Below are 17,739 nucleotides of genomic sequence, written 5' to 3' on the forward strand. Positions count from 1 at the left end.
TTTCCAGTTCGGAGGTGTTGTTACAGGTCATTTCTGGAGTCCTGCATGGAGCCTGCAGCCCGGCCATGACATTGCTCAGAATCCCGCCGCCCCAATACTAGAGCCCCTTCTATTTCCAGCAGTTTCAGTCCTTCCTTTTCACTGAAAGTCTTGCTAGTGCTCAGAGCATTTGAAGCAGGAAGGGATCCAGCCTGGCCACCCGGGTGTGGCCTGTAGGGAACAGCTTTTGATGTGGTGGAGACCAGCCTTCAGGCTTGAGGCCCACAGGTGGGGCGAGGGCACGGTTCCGCCCAATGACACACTGGAGGGGGGCCCTCCGACACAGGGGCCGCCCCTCCTGGGCCGCATCCCACATACCTGACATTCTTTATGGAAGCAGGAAGTTCCACCAAATTTCTCCGCTTTCCTGGAAGGAGATCCCTGAGGCCAGGTGGAAATAACAGCCACGACGCGGGGAGAAAGTCCAGGCTCGGGAGCACCTGGTGGTAAAGGGGGGGCCGCGACCTTACGGAACAGCAGCGTCTGGGCGGTTTCAGTTTTCAGAGTCGGGGTCTCCCGGCAGCACGGGGCGCTGTGCGAAAGTCTCCCTTGGGGTAGGTCCCTGGGGCCAACTGGGTCCCACAGCTTGTTCTTTCCAGAGGTGCCGAGCCTGGGACAGATGACTCACTAGGAAAAAGAGATGTTACATAACTGTGTCTGCAGTGGGGCGTCACGCCAGGGTCTTCCTGAGAAAACTGGGCAGAGAGGATACAGCCAGTGAGGCTTCCAGTCGCTGCTTACTTGCCATGAGGCCCTGAGCGTCCTTGGCAGTGGGAACGGCTGACTCACCACATGGTGGTGACCAAGGCAGCCCTGGTCCCTGTCCCCATGGGGCTCTAGGTCCAGTAGAGATGCCAGACTCCTCTCAGACAACCCAGAATGGGCACCACGGGGATGGGGGTGTAGAGCCAGCTCGTTGGGGATTGTTAATACGGGCTTTTAGTTTCTTTTTTCTTTTTGTAAGCCTCACCTGAGGATATTTTTTCCATTGCTTTTCAGATAGAGTGGAAGAGAGAGAGAGAGAGAGAGAGATACCGATGTGAGAGAGACACATGGATTGGTTGCCTCCTGCTCTCGCACTGGCCAGGCCGGGGATGGAGCCTGCAACCGAGGTACATGCCCTCAGCCAGAATCAAACCCGGGACCCTTCAGTCCATGGGCTGACGGGCTCTAACCACTGAGCGAAAACAGCCAGATCTGGCCTTTTAGTTTCCTACCATACAGGTGCCAGCCCAGGGCTGCGAGGGATGACAGAACGACACTCAGGCACCAAGGGATATGTGGTAATGCTTGTCTTCCAGCCAAGACACAGAAGCAGGGCTACCCCGAGGGGAAGGGCCCGGTTCATGAGAAGCAGGCATGGGCAGGTATGAAGTGGGACGCTGACTTTGGCTTCTTTTTTGGTTTGTTTTGTTCTACACTAGGACCTGGCGCCAGGGTTAGGTCCCTGTAGGTGGCCTGGGTAGGGGGTTTGCCTTCTATTGTGCCACCAAGGGGTGGGCTCAAAGCTGTCAGTCTCGTTAGTAACAGGAAAAATCAGACCTTCCTCTCTCACAGGGGGATGAACAGCGCTTGTAAATCACCTATTTGACCCTTTGAGAAAGTGTAGATTCGAACCCAGGACTGTCTGACCCCAAACCCTCATCGCTGTTGAGTCAGGGACTCGCAGTGTCCAGGGACCGGCCCTCGGTGCCCATTTCACCAGCACAGCCTCCGAGCCCCCCCTCCCTGCCCTGCTCCCCTCCATTTTCCACCCAAGTCCTGACTCAGCCACCTACAGAGACCAGGATCCAAGCCCAGGAGGGTGGGCTGGGCTCCTCCTCCTCGCCGACGCCAACCCCAAGCTGCCCCGGGGAACCTGTTTCTCTCTGGCTGGTGCCCGAGCCAACCTTCCCTTTCCCTTTCCTCTCGTTTTGGTAGAGACGCCGAGCTGGGTGCAGTGCCAGCCTCTGCTGATCCCCCCAGGAAGCACCTGGATGGAGGACAGGAGAGCCAAACCCGTTTTTTTTAGAAGACGTGATAGGACAGTTAAATCTGGCAAGTCTGTGCCCGGAGCCTTTCCAGTCCATGTTTACTATCTGAAAATGACTCACTAAGAAAATGGATACTGTGTCATTTTGTCACTTACACACAGTTCAAAAACAAGTCCAATTACCCAGTAATGGTTAACAGTCTCCCCAGTGTACACTATTCTACTTTCAATAAACTCTATTTTAACTTTTAAGGTATCCGTTTTGACAAGCTCATTGGCTTTAGGACCTGAAAGAGTCACGATTCGGTTTGGAGAATAGTCCCCTACCCAGCAGCCGCCAGAGGGGGCCTGAGGAGCAGGGGGAGGAGCGTGGACACCCCTCCCCCCCGGAGAGTGCAGAGATTTAGGACTCTGGTATTGCACGATTATTTCTACTTTCGGGCCTCCTCCCTCATCTCCCGCCTCCTCCCTCAACCCTCCTGTCACTCTCTCCCCGGAGACAGACACTGGGATCTTCCACAGACTCAAATCTCACCACTTCATCCTGTTTAGCACCCATGTCCAGAATCCTCATCAAGGCCCACAGGTTGGCTGACCCCCCCCTGCCCTCTGCCCTCCCAGGGCTGAACCCCACTGAAATAGTCAGTTTTGCGCATTCTTAAAATCACAGCTCAGATGTCCCCTCCTCCAGGAAGCCACCCTTGATGCCCTTGGTTCTCCTTCCCAGCCCTCCCCACTCTGGGTCATTATATCTGGGGTGGTCTGTGTCCCCCACTGGACGTGAGAACCAGAAGGACAGAGCCTGGGACTAAGTCACCACTGGGTCCCCAGCACCAACGAGCACAGGGCTGATGACAGAGCAGGTTCTCAGGGAATACTGAATGAGCGAATGAAGGGGAGGGTGAGTAAACGAAAGCTGTGTCCAGGGTGTATCTAACTCGGCACGTCTGTCCTGACGTGGCCGCTTTCTGAGAATCGGTGCCTGGAGCTCAAGCCTCTCCTCCCCCAGGCAGCCTCCCTGCCTCCCGCGTGCTCTTGCTCGGCCGGAGCCTGGCGCTCAGACGCTCGGAAGGCCTGGGGGCCCCTCTGTGCAGAAGCTCCCTGCCAGCCTCCCCTCCCCTGTCCCCACCCCGCACACGTGGGACCCAGCCCAGGCCGGACACGCAGGGTGCCAACATGCAGCCCGGCCTGGAGCGAGCCGGTTTTCACTACTGATTTTCATTACTGATAGAACACTTGGTTGCACCTACTAGAGAAAAACAGATTATTGCATCACTGTGCAACTGACACATAGTTTCAAAAGAAAGTGAAAGGCGTATAGGCGATAAAGTGCACTGTCAGCGCCTCCTCCCTCCGGACCCCACGTGGCCCCTCCCGGCGACCAGCCTCGCCCCTGCCCCGGGCCAGGCATATTCCAGCTCAAAGACGTATTCCTGTGGAGGAGACAAGTGAAACCTCCCATGTGTCCTGCCGTCATAACTCTTACAGGGTCGTGATCTCCTGGAGAGTCTTTGGACATTTTTGTCCAGAATGTCAATGAAACAAGCAAGTGTGATAATGACGTTGTCCGTTTCGATCACTCCCGAAGCCGGCCACTGCCTGCCGAGGGCCCAGCCCCGCTTCTGCGCTCTCATTCATCGCCTCCTCTCCTCCCCCTGCCCCCCCAGGAACCCAAGGAAAACTGACTTTCGCAGGACAGTCTCAGCGTGAGCTAGAGCCTGCGACAGCGCCTGGGACCTACGGCGGCCTGTCCCCGAATAAATGAGGCCTCGGACAAAACGGAAGTAGGCAGAGTGTCCTTTTGGCATTTGAGTTCCTGTCCTGGTTTCAGGAGCGACCCCAGAAACCTGGCAAGTTTCTCATTTTGTCCACTTATTCAAATTAGACTTTCCGAATCTATAAATAAAAGGTCGCCGACTATCGACTATGGCAGTCCCTGTCGCCTGAATCACACCTCGGGTGGTGGGCTGAGCAGGGACTGCGCCCTGGCCCGGGGTGGGAGTGGGAGCTGGGACAGCGCCTTGACCTGCTCCCTCGGGACAGTGTGAAACTTACGAAGAACACGGGGCAAGTCGGGGGCTTGCGGGGTCAGGCGGTAAGGCACCGTCGGCTCTTGCAATCTGGGACAGTGGGACGGCCCCAAGGGGTGCCCTGTGCCCTCCTCTGCTCAGGTGGCTGTCACTGGGGTGAGAGGGTGCTGGCCCCTCGGGATGCACTAACTGCCGCTTTGCCCACTGCTTTCTGGTTGCTTTGTGCTCCATTCTTTCTTCTTCTGCCCTCTTTTCTTCTGGTTTGGTGACTTTTTTAGTGTTATGCTTAGATTTCACTCTCATCACCTTTTACGCACCTACTGTAGGTTTTGTTTCGAGGTTACCGTGAGGCTCACATTTATCAGCCTGCATGTACACGGGTCGACTTAAGTAGATAGCAAGTTAAGTTTGAACACATTCTAAAGTCACATTTTTACTCCCCCACCATGTTTTACATTTTTGGTGTTTCTTTTCTTTATTTGTGAGTGTGTGTATTTCCTAACGTTGTGCCCACGGGAGGAGGTGAATTTAGGGTCCCTCTGTGTCACCATCTTTTTTTTTTTTTTAAATATCTTTATTGATTTCAGAGAGAGGAAAGGAGAGGGAGAGAGACAGAAACATCAATGATGAGTCATTGATCGGCTGCCTCCTGCACGCCCCCAACTGGGGATCGCCCCGGGCATGTGCCCTGACCGGAAATCGAACCCGGATCGCCTGGATCCTAGGTCAACGCTCAACCTCTGAGCCACGCCCGGCCGGGCTGTGTCACCATCTTGAGTCACTCTTCTCAGTCATTTTTAAAAGGGAAATTTAAATCAGAACTACTAGGACCTACAACGTTGCATTCACTAGAATGATGATAATTCTTAAAATAGAAAAAAGGGGTTGGTAAAGGTGTGGAGAAATTGCAAACATCATGCTTTACTAGTGTGAATGTAAAATGATACAACCTCTGTGGACAATTGTGTTTTCCTTCAGAAGTTAAATATAAAATTAGCATGTGAACAAGCAGCTCTGCTCCTGGGTATAGAACTTAAGAAACTGAAACAGTTGTTCAAAAATCACTTGTACGCAAATATTCATTGTAGCATTAGTCACAAGAGTCAAAATGTGGAAACATCACAAACATCCATCAGTTAAGAAATGGTTAAACTGAATGTGGTATATCCATATAATGCAATATTTTTTCTCATAAGAAATGAAGTACTGATCCATGCTACGACATGGATGAATCTCGGGAACACTGTGATCAGCGAAAGAAGCGAGACACAGGGCATATATTGTACCTTTCTATCTGGAAAATCCAAAATAGGCAGATACATGGAGACCGAAAGCAGGTTAGTGGTTCCTAGGGACTGAAAATCGGGTGGCTCAATGAGTGTGGGGTTTTCTTTCAGCACGATGAAAATATTCTGGTGACGGTCACACAACATCTTGAATGTGCTGAATGCCACTAAATGTACAGCGGGTAAATGGTAAGCTTTACGGTACGTGTGTTTTAGCGCACATATGAAAATGGAGAGTGAAATGGTTCCAATGCCGCGCCCGTGGCCAGAGAGCAGCAGGAACTGTCCACGCCGCTGGTGCTGACCACCTTGGTCTGCTTCGTGATTTGTTGCTGGAATGTTACTTTCCCTGAGTACCTTCACTTTACAGTGTGGTTCTGATCCCCGCCTGCTAGTGCTAGTGGAGGCTGGTCTGGTTCAACTCGATCTAAATCCCTTTCCCAGAGGGCCTTGCAGCTGGAATGACTTTGTTCGTGCATTGGTTCGTGTCCCTGGGCAGCGCACCAAAGCAGGCACCAGATGTTTTCCCAGCCCCAGCCGCGAGTCTAGGCGATAGCTCTGAGATGCCAAAGGCTGCCGCGGCTGCAGGGTGTTATCCAAATCTCTGAGTCACATCAATAGTGCCATTCCGGGGGCCACAGCCTAGAGCCTGCTCCTCCGGCCCCTCTTATGACAAGTAGGCTCTCAATTCACTGTTTTACTGGGAGGATCCAACTAGGGCTGGGGTGGGGCCAGACCGTCCATTCTTCCATCCATTTTTTGGTCACCAGAAGTCCCTTCACAGGGAGAGGGGACAGTTACTAAAATCTTGATAACGCAGTTGGAGCAAAGAAGTGACACAGCTCCCTCATCAATCAGAAGAGGAGGAGCTTCTGTCCCTGGGGAGCCCCAGCCCCTCCTCCTGCATACCTGACATTCTTTCAATACCCGAAACCACCACATTCCTGCCTGTGCCCTGGGAAGGGAGCTCCCCGAGGCCAGATGGAAATAACACCCAGATGCGGGCTGAAGGGATATTCAATTAATTCCTGGGGATAAAGGGATGCCAAGAGAGAAGCAAGTGAAAGTAGGAAATCCCAGTGTCCTCCTGGGCTTCATACCCAAGAACCCAGCTCTGTCAGCCTCGACCAGGCGCCCTGGAGCATCCAGCTGGGTCTGGTCCAAGGGCGTCTGTGAACGGAGCCTACCTGTCCTTCCCAGGGGGGCTGGGCCAGGGGTGCATGGAGGCTCCTGGACTGGGGTTCAGGAGTCCTGGGTTCTGTCCCAGCCTGTGTCACTGACCGGTAGGACTGGGGAGCAGGATGAAAAAATAAAACAGATGGCTGTTTGAGGTCAGAATCTTACCCTTAACTACCCAGAGAGCCAGAAGCTTTTCTAGACATTGATAGAGGCAGAATCTCAACATCTAATGACTGCTTCAACCAAGACAGGCCCAACCCTGCCTCACAGAGGTGGACTCTCATGCAGAAGACAGAACTGTCCCCAGACTGTGTGGTCCCATGGTGGACACAAGAGGAAGGGGTCTCTGAGGGAGCTGGAGGTGGAAGTGGACAGGACTGTGTGAGAAGGCGTCTCTGATGCCTTGAGAAGGGGCCTAGGAGGGTACAAACCCAAGACTCTCACCCCAAAGCCTCAATGCTTTTGAGCTCATGGCCGCCAGTGTCCAGAGACCTCAGAAGCAGCTGTCTTCTCAACACAGCCTTCCAGATCCCTGCCCTGTCCTGATCTCCCTCCACTTTCCTGCCAGTTAGTGACTCAGCTGTGTGCTTGTATGCACACAAAACCCCAACGTTCCCTGGGAAACATTTTCTCCCCGACCCTGCTGGCACCTCAGATTTTGGCAGAGGAAATCGGCCCGGGTCCCAGCCTGCCTGGAGCCATCCCAGATGTTCACATCTGTACCTTGGTTTCTGTCTGAAATACATGTACTTATTGGAGGAGCCTCCTCCTGGACCTGGACTCCACATGGCGGAGAGTCTGGGAAAGTGAGTTTTGGAGGTTCCCTTGAACAAGCAGAGACCTGGGAGGCAGGAAGTTTTCAAATGACAGGTGTAGAGTGTCTCATGTGCCTGCAAGAGTGACAGGTCGCCCTAGCCTGTTTGGCTCAGTGGTTAGAGTGTGGGCCTGCAGACTGAAGGGTCCCGGGTTCAATTCCAGCCAAGGCCACATATCTCAGTTGCAGGCTCCATCCCTGGCTCAGGTTGGGGCTCATGTGGGAGGCAACCGATCAATGTGTCTCTCTCACATCTCTCTCTCTCCCCCTTCCACTCTCTCTGAAAAGCAATGGAAAAATAACCTCGGGTGAGGATTTAAAAAAAAATAAAATAGTGACAGGTCACCCTTTCTGGGCCCCAAAGAGAACATTGTCCATACTGAAATGTGGCTGGGTGTCCCTAGGAGAGGAATTCCTGCAGGAGCTGGGGGAGGGGCTTCCAGTCCTCACCTCGTGGGATGACCTGAACTCACAAAACTGACTTCACTTCCTGACCCCAACGTGGTTCTCTCTTTTCAGGGCAAATCCCACACCCACCTCCCTCTGAACATGCCTGCTAAGGACCAAAGCCTTGGAGAATCTGCTGAAGGTGGTGGAATTTCTCTCACAGAACTTTATAGACAAGTAATACTCATAATGATTTGACCACAACAACCAGACCAAGACTCTTCTCACTTGCTTCCTCTCCCAGGCCCCCCTCCCTTCCGCCATCCCTCTCATCAATTCCATGAAATTGTGACTTTTTAATGGCCCACTCGCCCCTCTCTTACCTGTGTCTGAAACAAAGCCTGGGCCATATAAGTTGCTAAGTGGACAGGTGCTCCTCAATAAATGACACTAATGAAGTGACAGAGAAGGAGCCGGGTAAGAGCACCCTGGGTGAGTGGGTCCCAGGGGTCCCCCAGGCCCTTTCCCAGGGTTCTGTTTCATGAGCTACCCCAGCACCCCCCCACACATAAATATCTCCTCCTTCCCCCAACCTTGTTCAACCTGGAATTGCCAAGTGTAAAAACTCATCTCTTTCACCTGAATACCCTGAGCTGTGGTTTAATGAGCAGGTCCTGGCCTAGGCTGTGAAGTCAGGGAGCTGGCAGCTCCTCCCAAAGGATGTAAGAGGTTAGCAACGTGCAAAAGAAAGTGGGGAAAGCAGGCGGCTCAGGATGGGATGGAAACCTGTCTGATGGACTCATCTGGGAGACGGGATGGCTCCGAGACAAGTCCTGTGCCACCCTGCTTGTTGACGAGGCCGTGGGGCTGGGTGAGTGGGAGGCATCTGGGGAGGGTATGGGGGAGGCATCCGTCCTCTCCTGGCTCTCAGAGGGTTCCACCGTGCCAGAGATGCCGTGTGGATCCTTCTGACCCAAGGGCCCAGCGTGTCTCTGCAGGCCTGGCCAGAAGGCAGGAGGCTCGATGACATCACCCACCTGTCAGAGATAAAAGCACTGCTGGGAACGGCAGACCATCCTAGGATCCTGCAGCCGACCGAGCCATGGGTCCCCGATGCTACATCCCGGGTAAGGAGAACCCAACCCCAACTCCCTCGGAGCCCAGCTCCAACGCCAGCCACCCCCCATCCCTACCTCAGCCTGATCCTCGGCCTCAGCGCCGGGCCTCAGCAGATCCCCATCCCCACTCTCATCTCCATCACTTCTCTGATTCGGTTCCGAAACCCTGCCCAGCGCCACGCGTATCCCACTTTCCCACACACAGTCCTCCAGACCTCACCGTGGCTCATCTCCATAGCAACCCTGGTCAGCCCCCTGGGAGCCGGGCTGCCCCTGAGCCTCCTGCCCAGGAGACACCCACATTCCCCAGAACCCTAAACCCATTTCTCCCAAGACCCTGCCAGCACCCCTCACCTTCCACAGGTCCATAATCCCAAGACACCTCAACACAGGTGACTAGATCCCACCCTGGACAGCTCCTAACCTTTCCCTGAAACTCAGTCAGGACAGACACCCCCCCTCAGCCTTTGCCCCGCCCCAGGCTGGGCTCCCCGAGGTGGACCCAAGGCTGTCCCTTCAGCCGCCCCTCCCCATCTCCTCCCCCACAGCTGTCTCCGCCGCTCTCTGCATCGCCAGCCTGCTCTGTTCACACGGAGCCCCAGGTGAGCCCAGGAGGGACAGGGACACTTGGGGGTGGGGGGTGGCTCCCGGAGGGCCCCAGGCTGGGCCCCGCCTGCACTTTGGTCTGGGCTACACCAGCTCTGCCTCCTCCAGTGTCCCCCACAGGCGCAGGCACTCACCTGATGCTGTGCCAGTCACACACAACATGTGGGGACAAGTTCTACGACCCGCAGCAGCACTGTTGCTATGACGACGCTGTGGTGCCCTTGAGCAGGACCCGAAAGTGTGGAAACTGCACCTTCAGGGTCTGCTTCGAGCAGTGCTGTCCCTGGTCATTCAGACCCCAGGAGGCCTTCGTGGTGAAGGTGAAAGGCCAGGAGTGTTCCTTGGCCCCATCCTTGGGTGACAGCATTTGTTCCAGGTAAGGTCCTGTCCCCTTAACAAGAATAGGGTGTGCAGGGAGGCCGGGGAGGGTCTGGATACCCGGTCCGTCCGTGACACAACCTCCCTGCCCTGTCCTGGTTGTCCCCCCGTCCCTGTCCCCCTGCTCTATCCAAACTCCCTCCCCCTTTGTCTCTCCTTTTGTTTTTATTCCTCTCACCCTCTTTGCTGCCTTCTGCGCCGCTCTTTTCCACTCCTCTGTCCGTAATGTCTGTCCCTCCATTTCTGGCCTTCTCTCTCCGCAGTGTCATCTGACGGAGGGCCGGGGGCCCGGATGGCGGTGGGCTCTGCTTCGTCTGTGGGCGTGGAGCAGGGCGCTCCCGTCGGCTGGGCTCCGGGGCGGGACTCGCTGACTCAACCTGCCGGTCCCAGCCTCCTCCCCCGACGCCCTGAGTCGGTCCTGAGTCAGCCACCGGGCCCTTTCTGATTCTGGGCAATCGTGAGAGATTGTGTTGCCGATGGGGGGAGATTGTGTTGCCGATGGGGGGGGAGATTGTGTTGCCGATGGGGGGAGATTGTGTTGCCGATGGGGGGAGATTGTGTTGCCGATGGCGGGAGATTGTGTTGCCGATGGGGGGAGATTGTGTTGCCGATGGGGGGAGATTGTGGTGCCGAGGGGGGAGATTGTGGTGCCGATGGGGGAGATTGTGGTGCCGAGGGGGGAGATTGTGGTGCCGAGGGGGGAGATTGTGGTGCCGAGGGGGGAGATTGTTTGCTGATGGAGAGCCGGAGGCCCGGCCGGAGCAGTGTCCTGAATTCCACTCCCTTCGCCGCAGCCCCCTGCCCCCGCCGGTGCAAGCACAGGGCGCTTAATAAACTTTGAAACCTTACACAGTCTGTCGTGGCTCCTGCACTGTTGGGAAGGGTCATGAATGGTGGACATGGGGTCCTTTCTCTGGCTTCCAGGGGTTGCAAGATATGCCCACTTATCCCACAAATGCCAAGGGGTTCCCATGATGTGCTGCTTTCACTGAGTAACAATTCCGTCCCTGAACCAGGCTCTTGTTTCCACCTCACCGGACGTGAGACAGGGAGGGGGGCACCCACGGGGCGGGAGGGAGGGGGCTGTGCGCGATCTGAGCCCCCCCCCCCACGGGCTCCCGGTGGAGGCAGAGCCGGGCCGGCCCCTGGCGGGCTGCGGGCTCGGTGCCCTCGGGTGGCTCTGAGTGTGACCCAGGGAGTCCCCGGCGCAGGGGACAGAAAATTAGCCTCTCCTTCAACTCAGCCCAGGGCTGGACTCTCCACTAGTCCCCACCACCAGTGAGTTGTGCTGCGGGAGGCTGGGACTCTCACACAGGGAGAATTTACTACCTCGAAGAAGACAAAAGTCTCAGAATAATCCAAAGAGGTGCCAGCATTTCCAGTTGTCCACTTTCACCCCAAACCGCGCGTGGAAATTCCTCCGCGAGGCCCTGGACTCTCCCAACTACAATACACGGGAGGCAACCGCAGTCACATTCGCGAAAGAGGAACCCGGGTTCAGGGAGAAGGGGTGCCCAGGACACACCCTGAGGATCGCACGGCGCCCCCCCCCCCCCAGTCTAGGGCAATGATTCGGTCCGGTCGAGGGACGTCCAGGACCCTGGACAGAGGTCGCAAATGCCTTCTGTTCTCTCCAGACTAAATTGTGAAAGAAATTAAAACTCTTTTCCGTGTATTAATTTTATTTGTAAACAATCCTATGAAGACTGGACAGAAAATGCAGGGACTTCTGGGTCACTGCAGTGGGGTGTCCCCAAACGGGCTTCAGAGGAACACGCCCCCCCCCCAGTGCCCTCCCTGACCTTGGGGGAAATGTGGGGCTCATGGGTGTGGCTAGGCTGAGGAGCTGAAGCAGAAATGGCCTTTGATTGAAGGTTCGACCATCTCCAGGCTGTCAGGTCCCCCACCCACCACCGCTGACTAGAGGGGCCCTGAAGTAACTCTTGACTATGTTTCCCCTGAGGAGGCCAGAGCAAGAGGGGCTGTCCACTCACTTTTTCTCTATTTTGTGTTACTACATCTAGACCTGTCCCTTTCCAGAATCCTCTGCATGGAAATAAAATAAAAAGCAAAGCTCCTTCCCATTCTCGGCCCTGTCTTCCTCCCCTTAAAACCAAAGTATCGACAGTGTCAGTGTGACCCCCCAGAAGGTTCTGTGCCTAGAAGAGCATGTGTGCAGGGCCATGATGGAGGTGGCAGGTGCTGGGGGAGCAGGAGCTCTGCTCTGGTGTCCCCAGGTCAGACCTCGCCCCTGCTATTTACTATGGGACTCTGGGAGGGATGATTGCCTCTAGGCCTCAATTTCCTCATCTGTGAAATGGTGATGAAAACCATCAAGTGAGTCAGTATTTGACTCAGTGCTTGGAACATTTCACACGTGTCAGTGCTCATTGAAAAATAAACATTTTGTTCTCTGTTTTAACTTACATGTATAAATAACTTGCATTATTTTGCCTTTTCAACATAAAAAAAGTTTAGAAATCTTTCTGTGTCAGGCCCCATAGATTCACCTGACTTTCTAATGGCAGAAAATTAGTGCAGTGTCTGAGTGTCTCAAGATTTTTAGTCCAATGTCTTTTGTTTTTTTAAATATATTTTAAAGACTTTGGAATGACATGGAAAATGTTCGCAACATAGTGTTAAAGGGAAAAACACCCCAAAGATACGTAACTGCATACACAATTAGCCTACTGTTTTTTAATTGATTTTAGAGAGAGCCAGGAAAGGGGAGAGGGAGAGAGAGAAAGAGAGGGACAGAGAAACATGGATTGGTTGATTTCTGTGTGCCCTGACCTGGGAATGAACCCCAAACCTTGGTCCATTGGCGTGATGTTCCAACCAACCGAACCACTGGGCCAGGGCAGCTCAGTTTTTAAAAATGCGTGGCGTGCCAACCAAGCGGAGACACTGCCTGACCCCACGGTACTTCGATGACAGCCATGGAGCTAATAAATCTATGGCTGTTTTTTTGTTTTGTTTTTTCAGTGCCTAGTTTTAACTTTTTACTATTAATATTTTAAAGTAAAATTCACATAACAGAGTTTTTGATTTAATTCTTTTAATCGGTGGGTTTAAGTGTATATATTTATAGTGTGAAACCATCAGCACTAATTGTAAAACATTTCCTTCGGCCCAACAAGAAAGCCCGCACCCATCAGCAGTCACCCCCAAGCACCCTTTCCCCAGCCGCTTCACAGCCCCGATCTGCTCTGTCTCCGTGGATTTGCCTGTGCTGGGTCATTGTGTCTTCCACTCAGCTTCAGGTTTTCCATGTCCACCTGGGTGGTAGCATGCATCGGCGTTCCTCTCAGTGGCAGTCACGGTTCCTGGTGGCCGTGCACGTCTGGTTCACTCCCTGTGCTGAAGGTGGCTGGCATTAAGCTTCCGATTGTATTGTAAATGCCTGACGTTAAGCCGAGTCATCATATCAAAGGCACCCATCTACAGGAAACAAACTGCCAGAAGAATGACACAGCTACTAGCAAAACGAGCAGATAAGGAAACAATAGCTCACACCCATCACTTTTCCCTCTAGAAAAGTCCCGGGGAGCCTAGATAACTGACAGCTTGGTGCCCCGTGCGTCCCCTTTCTGCGCTGATTCCTGCTCTTATGCTTTAAATTCGCCAATAAAGAGTGAACCCTCCAAACCCTAGACACCCACCCCTGGGCTCTAATAAAGGCTGAACCCCAGGTCCACGCCTCCCCCCCACTCGCTGTGTGGCCTCTGGCATGCCGTGCACCCTCCAGGACCTGTGAGTAATCCATCTTGTTCTTAACAGTTCTCTAATGGTTTTTGCTGAGCCGTAACCTGCAATCATAACTCGAAGGGGGGGGGAACAACATGACTGCAGTGGAGGAAATGTCTACGGCGGTCGCCACAAGGAACAGTGGCCCAGGCGAGGGCCCCAGCATTCCCACCAACAGCGGAGGCCCACACACTGCCATTCAGCAGTGGACAGACCTTCGGGTCACTGCCCATTTTAGCCCATTAGGAATAACTGAGCTATGAACGCCGTGTACAGGTGGGTGTGAAGAGGCCTGTGGTTTCCACTCCCCTCCCCTAATGACTCAGCATGTCCATCGTCTTTTCATGGCCTTGGTGGCTGCGTGTATATCATCTTTGGAGAAATGTTTAAATACTTCTCACCAAGAAAGCCCCAGGCCCCATTGGCATCGTTGATTAACTCTTAGAAAAGTTTAAGCATAAAACTGAGATGGGCAGGCCCCTCCCCCTAACACCTGCCCTAGGCCTGCCCTCCACAGGATTTACTCCGGGGGGCTTAGTTCCCCCCCCCCCCCCAGCAATGAGCACTATCCTTTGGGTGACCCTCCCACATTTAAATACTAGAACACACACCCTTGGGTGGGTACTTAATATGCTAATAAGACAAGCCTGGCGAGAAGCCTGTGGTTACATTGAGAAAGCGCCCGAAGCCCCTGCCTCTACATGCTTAGGTGGGAACTTTTCCCGCCTAAACTTCTTTAAATTCTCCCCAAAGGTTAGAGGGCCTCTGACGGGAAGCAGCCAGTCTCCTTTCCCTTTTGGCACTGGCTTCCCTGTGCAGGAGCTTAAATAAACCTTTGTCTCTGTGGGTGTCAGGTGATCTCCCTTGGTCTCTATCCTGGAAGACTGCAGGAACCCAGGGCACCTGTACCCAAAGCAACACTCTTATACAAACTGGAGCAGAAAATGGGACATGAAGGAATGAGCCAAACAGGTTTCATAAGGCCAGCATGAACCTGATGCTTCCCAGCACCCTCACCTGCCTCCTGCCCACACCCACCCCGTTCCTCAAGCCCATCCCGCAGTCCCTCAGACACCCACCTCTTTCCGTGGACCCACAGGTCCTCCCCATCACCTACCATGGCTCCCATATTCTGCTTCCCGCGGCTCTCCCATCCCTTCACTGACACCCAGCCGCTCTCCTCCTCCAGGGCACCCACAGTAGCTGGCAATTTTTTTTAGAATGGAAAGTGAATGAGTATCCTGGAAGCACCGAGGTTTCTAAAAGCGATCCAGCTCCTGTGAGAGGCTGAAGGCAGGCCTGGCACCCAGCCTGGCTGTCTCTGCTGGGAAGAGGGTGAGGTGGAGCAGGGAGCCAGGGTCAGAGAGAGGAGCAGGAGTTGAGCTAGAGTTTCTGAGAGGACCCAGCCCATCCTCCTGGCCTGCAGCCCAGTCTCCCAGAACAGCTGAATCAGGCCCAGGGGCAGGCCAGGGCGGGCGGCCTGGGAGGCTGGGAGGGTTGGAGGGCAGCGGCTGGTCCCGGGGGGTGTGGGCACCGAGAGCCTGTAACTCAGCAGCTTGAGGCTTTGGGGTCGGAGGGCCCAGGTTTGAGTCCTACCTCTGTCTCCCCCGAAGGTGTCAAAAAATACGTGCCTGATATTTTCACCATAGTCATCTTGCTGCAAGCATTTTTGCTGCAAATATTTTTGCCCCATAACTAATTGACCTTAAGGCAATTTTGCTGTAAAAAAGATAAAAGTCGCCCAGCTGGTGTGGCTCAGCGGTTGAGCACCGACCTAGGATCCAGGAGGTTGCAGTTCGATTCCCGGTCAGGACACATGTCTGGGTTGTGGGCTCGATCTCCAGTCGGGGGCGTGCAGGAGGCAGCCGATCAACGACTCTCTCATCATTGATGTTTCTCTCTCTCTCTCCCCCTCCCCTTCCTCTCTCTGAAATCAATAAAGACATATATATATATATATATATATATATAAAATCATGAAAAATAAAAGAGGGACAGTAAAAGGGACATGAATTTAAATAAACTTTATTTCAAAATACAAAATATTTGAATACACTTCAAATATGTGTAGGTTCCTGGCAATACTGAGCGAATAACTGATTTTATTTTGTGGCTTGTACCTACACAGTTGTCTTGGCCCCATGGGAAATGTGGGTTCAACTCTGGGCCCTCAAAGAGGACATGGCCTCGCTTCTTCCTCCCAGTGTGTAGGTTACAAAACAAGAAATCAGGGAAGATTTGAGATTTTGGTCCCTGGCATCTGTTGTCAGTTTGTCTCAAATAAACTCTCATAAAAAAATTAAGAAGAGATCGACTCTTGGGAGACAAATCATTGCTGCCTGAAAGAAATGCTAACTATCTAAAGACCACATCACGTCTATATGTCCATGTAGACCATTATGAGGGCTAGCTAAGCTTTATTAGTAATATAAAAATGGGAGCACCTGCAGGAACTTCATCAATGGAGAAATGAAACCAAAGAAACAGACCTCCTTTACAGAGCCCTGTTCAACGCCCTGTAATCAAGAGGAAGGCTCCCTTTTTGCTGTTCCATTGAGAGCTTTCAAAGCCTATGAGCCCTCCTTCAGCACCACATCTGGGTCAGCCTCCCCTCACCCCTAAGGGAAGTTCAAACCATAAAAAGCAAGATCTGCCCCAACTCCTAGTCAGAATAAAAGCCATGGCAACCGCCCTGCTTCCCCTCACTTCACTCGGATGAAACCTGAGTCCTCCTTGGGTAATCCCAACCCCAACGTTGTCTCCTGTGTGTATAATAAACTTTATTGCATATAAATTAGTGCTGTGTGATTCTTCCTAATATCCATAGAAATTCCCTCCTGAGGGGTTGTCCTGTATCCAGATAGGTCCCTAAAGACCCAAAACCACCACCACCAACAACAAAACTCCAATACCCAGCCTCCTCTGCACTGCCCAGTCTCATGGTCACTGTCTGGGGCCAATCGGCCTCCTCTACTGGACTTAAAGCTCTGTGATGTTGGGGACCAGAGCTGCCATGGCCACAGACAAGTGCCCAGTTGTTGGGGACACTGTATCTTCCAAAGACCAGAGGACACTCAGGTTCTCATGGGAAACAAGAGCTACTGAAACGCCTTTCATTTCATTCCCTCCGCCCAGGTCCCTTTATGTGAGGAGGAGCCCGCCACGAGGCCCCTCTGCAGGTTACAGACGCGGCCTGGGCTGGACTCACACACCCAGCACCAGCCAGGGGGCTCCCCCAGTCCGAGGCCCAGCCCCTCGGGAAGGGCAAGCAGGCCTGGTGTCAAACCCCAGGTGGGACATCCCCCAGCTCCCAGGTGCTGCCAGCAGATCTGTGCTTCTGGAAACTGAAACAGAAAAGGAGATGGGGTTTCCTCCTGTCACAGGTTTCCCCTGGCTTCCCCGGTGACCCAGCAGCTAAAGAGGCTGAACCTCCCTCCTGGCAGCATCGGGGTGTTATTTCCACCTGCCTGGGGACAGGAGAGACCTTGGAGGAATTTCCTGTGCTCCAGGAATGTCAGGTATGCAGGCGGGGTCTGCCCAGTGCCACAGGCCCGTCCTACGTGCTGACTGCATGGGGAGGTGGCTCTTTAGCCCCACCTGCATTCTTCAGGGAGTCAGGCCTCATGCCAGTTACCGGCAGCAGGGCTCTCAACGGTCACCACCTGGATGACACACCACGTCCTTTCCCTGCTTCAAATGCTCGGCCGCAGGAAACAGAAACCACTGAACCCAACACAAGAGGGGGTGATGGGGCTGATAAACTCTCTGGCGGGCTGGACATGCTCCATGCTGAGCCTCCAGACATGCCCAGGTATGACACTGTCGAACTGAAAAGATTTAACATTTTCCATTTAAAAAACTGGACTCTATCCAGCAAAGGCATGGAGAAGTACCCAAGGAATGAGTCATCCCACCTTCCCAGTTACATACCAGGCGTGGTAGAGGATTCCCCAGGTGGGGACACTGGGGTGAAGGGGTGTCCCATCCTTAGGCACGTCTTGGAGGTGGCCACATTATGCAGATTCAGCTGATGTCCACCGTCCCTATAACCTGAACTCAGCCCCAGGTCTGTGCAAAGAGAGATCCCAAGCCCCTCCTCCTAGATGGACATAGGGAAATACAACTAGGAGGTGACAGTGATACAGAAGAACCCGGGTAGACAATGACCTTGAGTGTTTCACCC

General features: G+C 53.6%; 1 protein-coding gene across 1 annotated transcript; it reads left to right on the forward strand.

Moving 5' to 3' along the window:
- Nucleotides 1–8,809: 8,809 nt before the first annotated feature.
- On the forward strand, nucleotides 8,810–10,082 carry IGFL1 (IGF like family member 1). Its single transcript, XM_087827441.1, has 4 exons — nucleotides 8,810–8,834; nucleotides 9,374–9,427; nucleotides 9,540–9,807; nucleotides 10,073–10,082. Exons 1-4 carry the CDS (start codon nucleotides 8,810–8,812, stop codon nucleotides 10,080–10,082), a joined length of 357 nt encoding a protein of 118 aa, XP_087683567.1.
- The last annotated feature ends 7,657 nt before the right edge of the window (nucleotides 10,083–17,739 follow it).

This window comes from Miniopterus natalensis, chromosome 18 (assembly GCF_054644295.1).
Source record: "Miniopterus natalensis isolate mMinNat1 chromosome 18, mMinNat1.hap1, whole genome shotgun sequence".
Classification (NCBI taxonomy): domain Eukaryota; kingdom Metazoa; phylum Chordata; class Mammalia; order Chiroptera; family Miniopteridae; genus Miniopterus; species Miniopterus natalensis.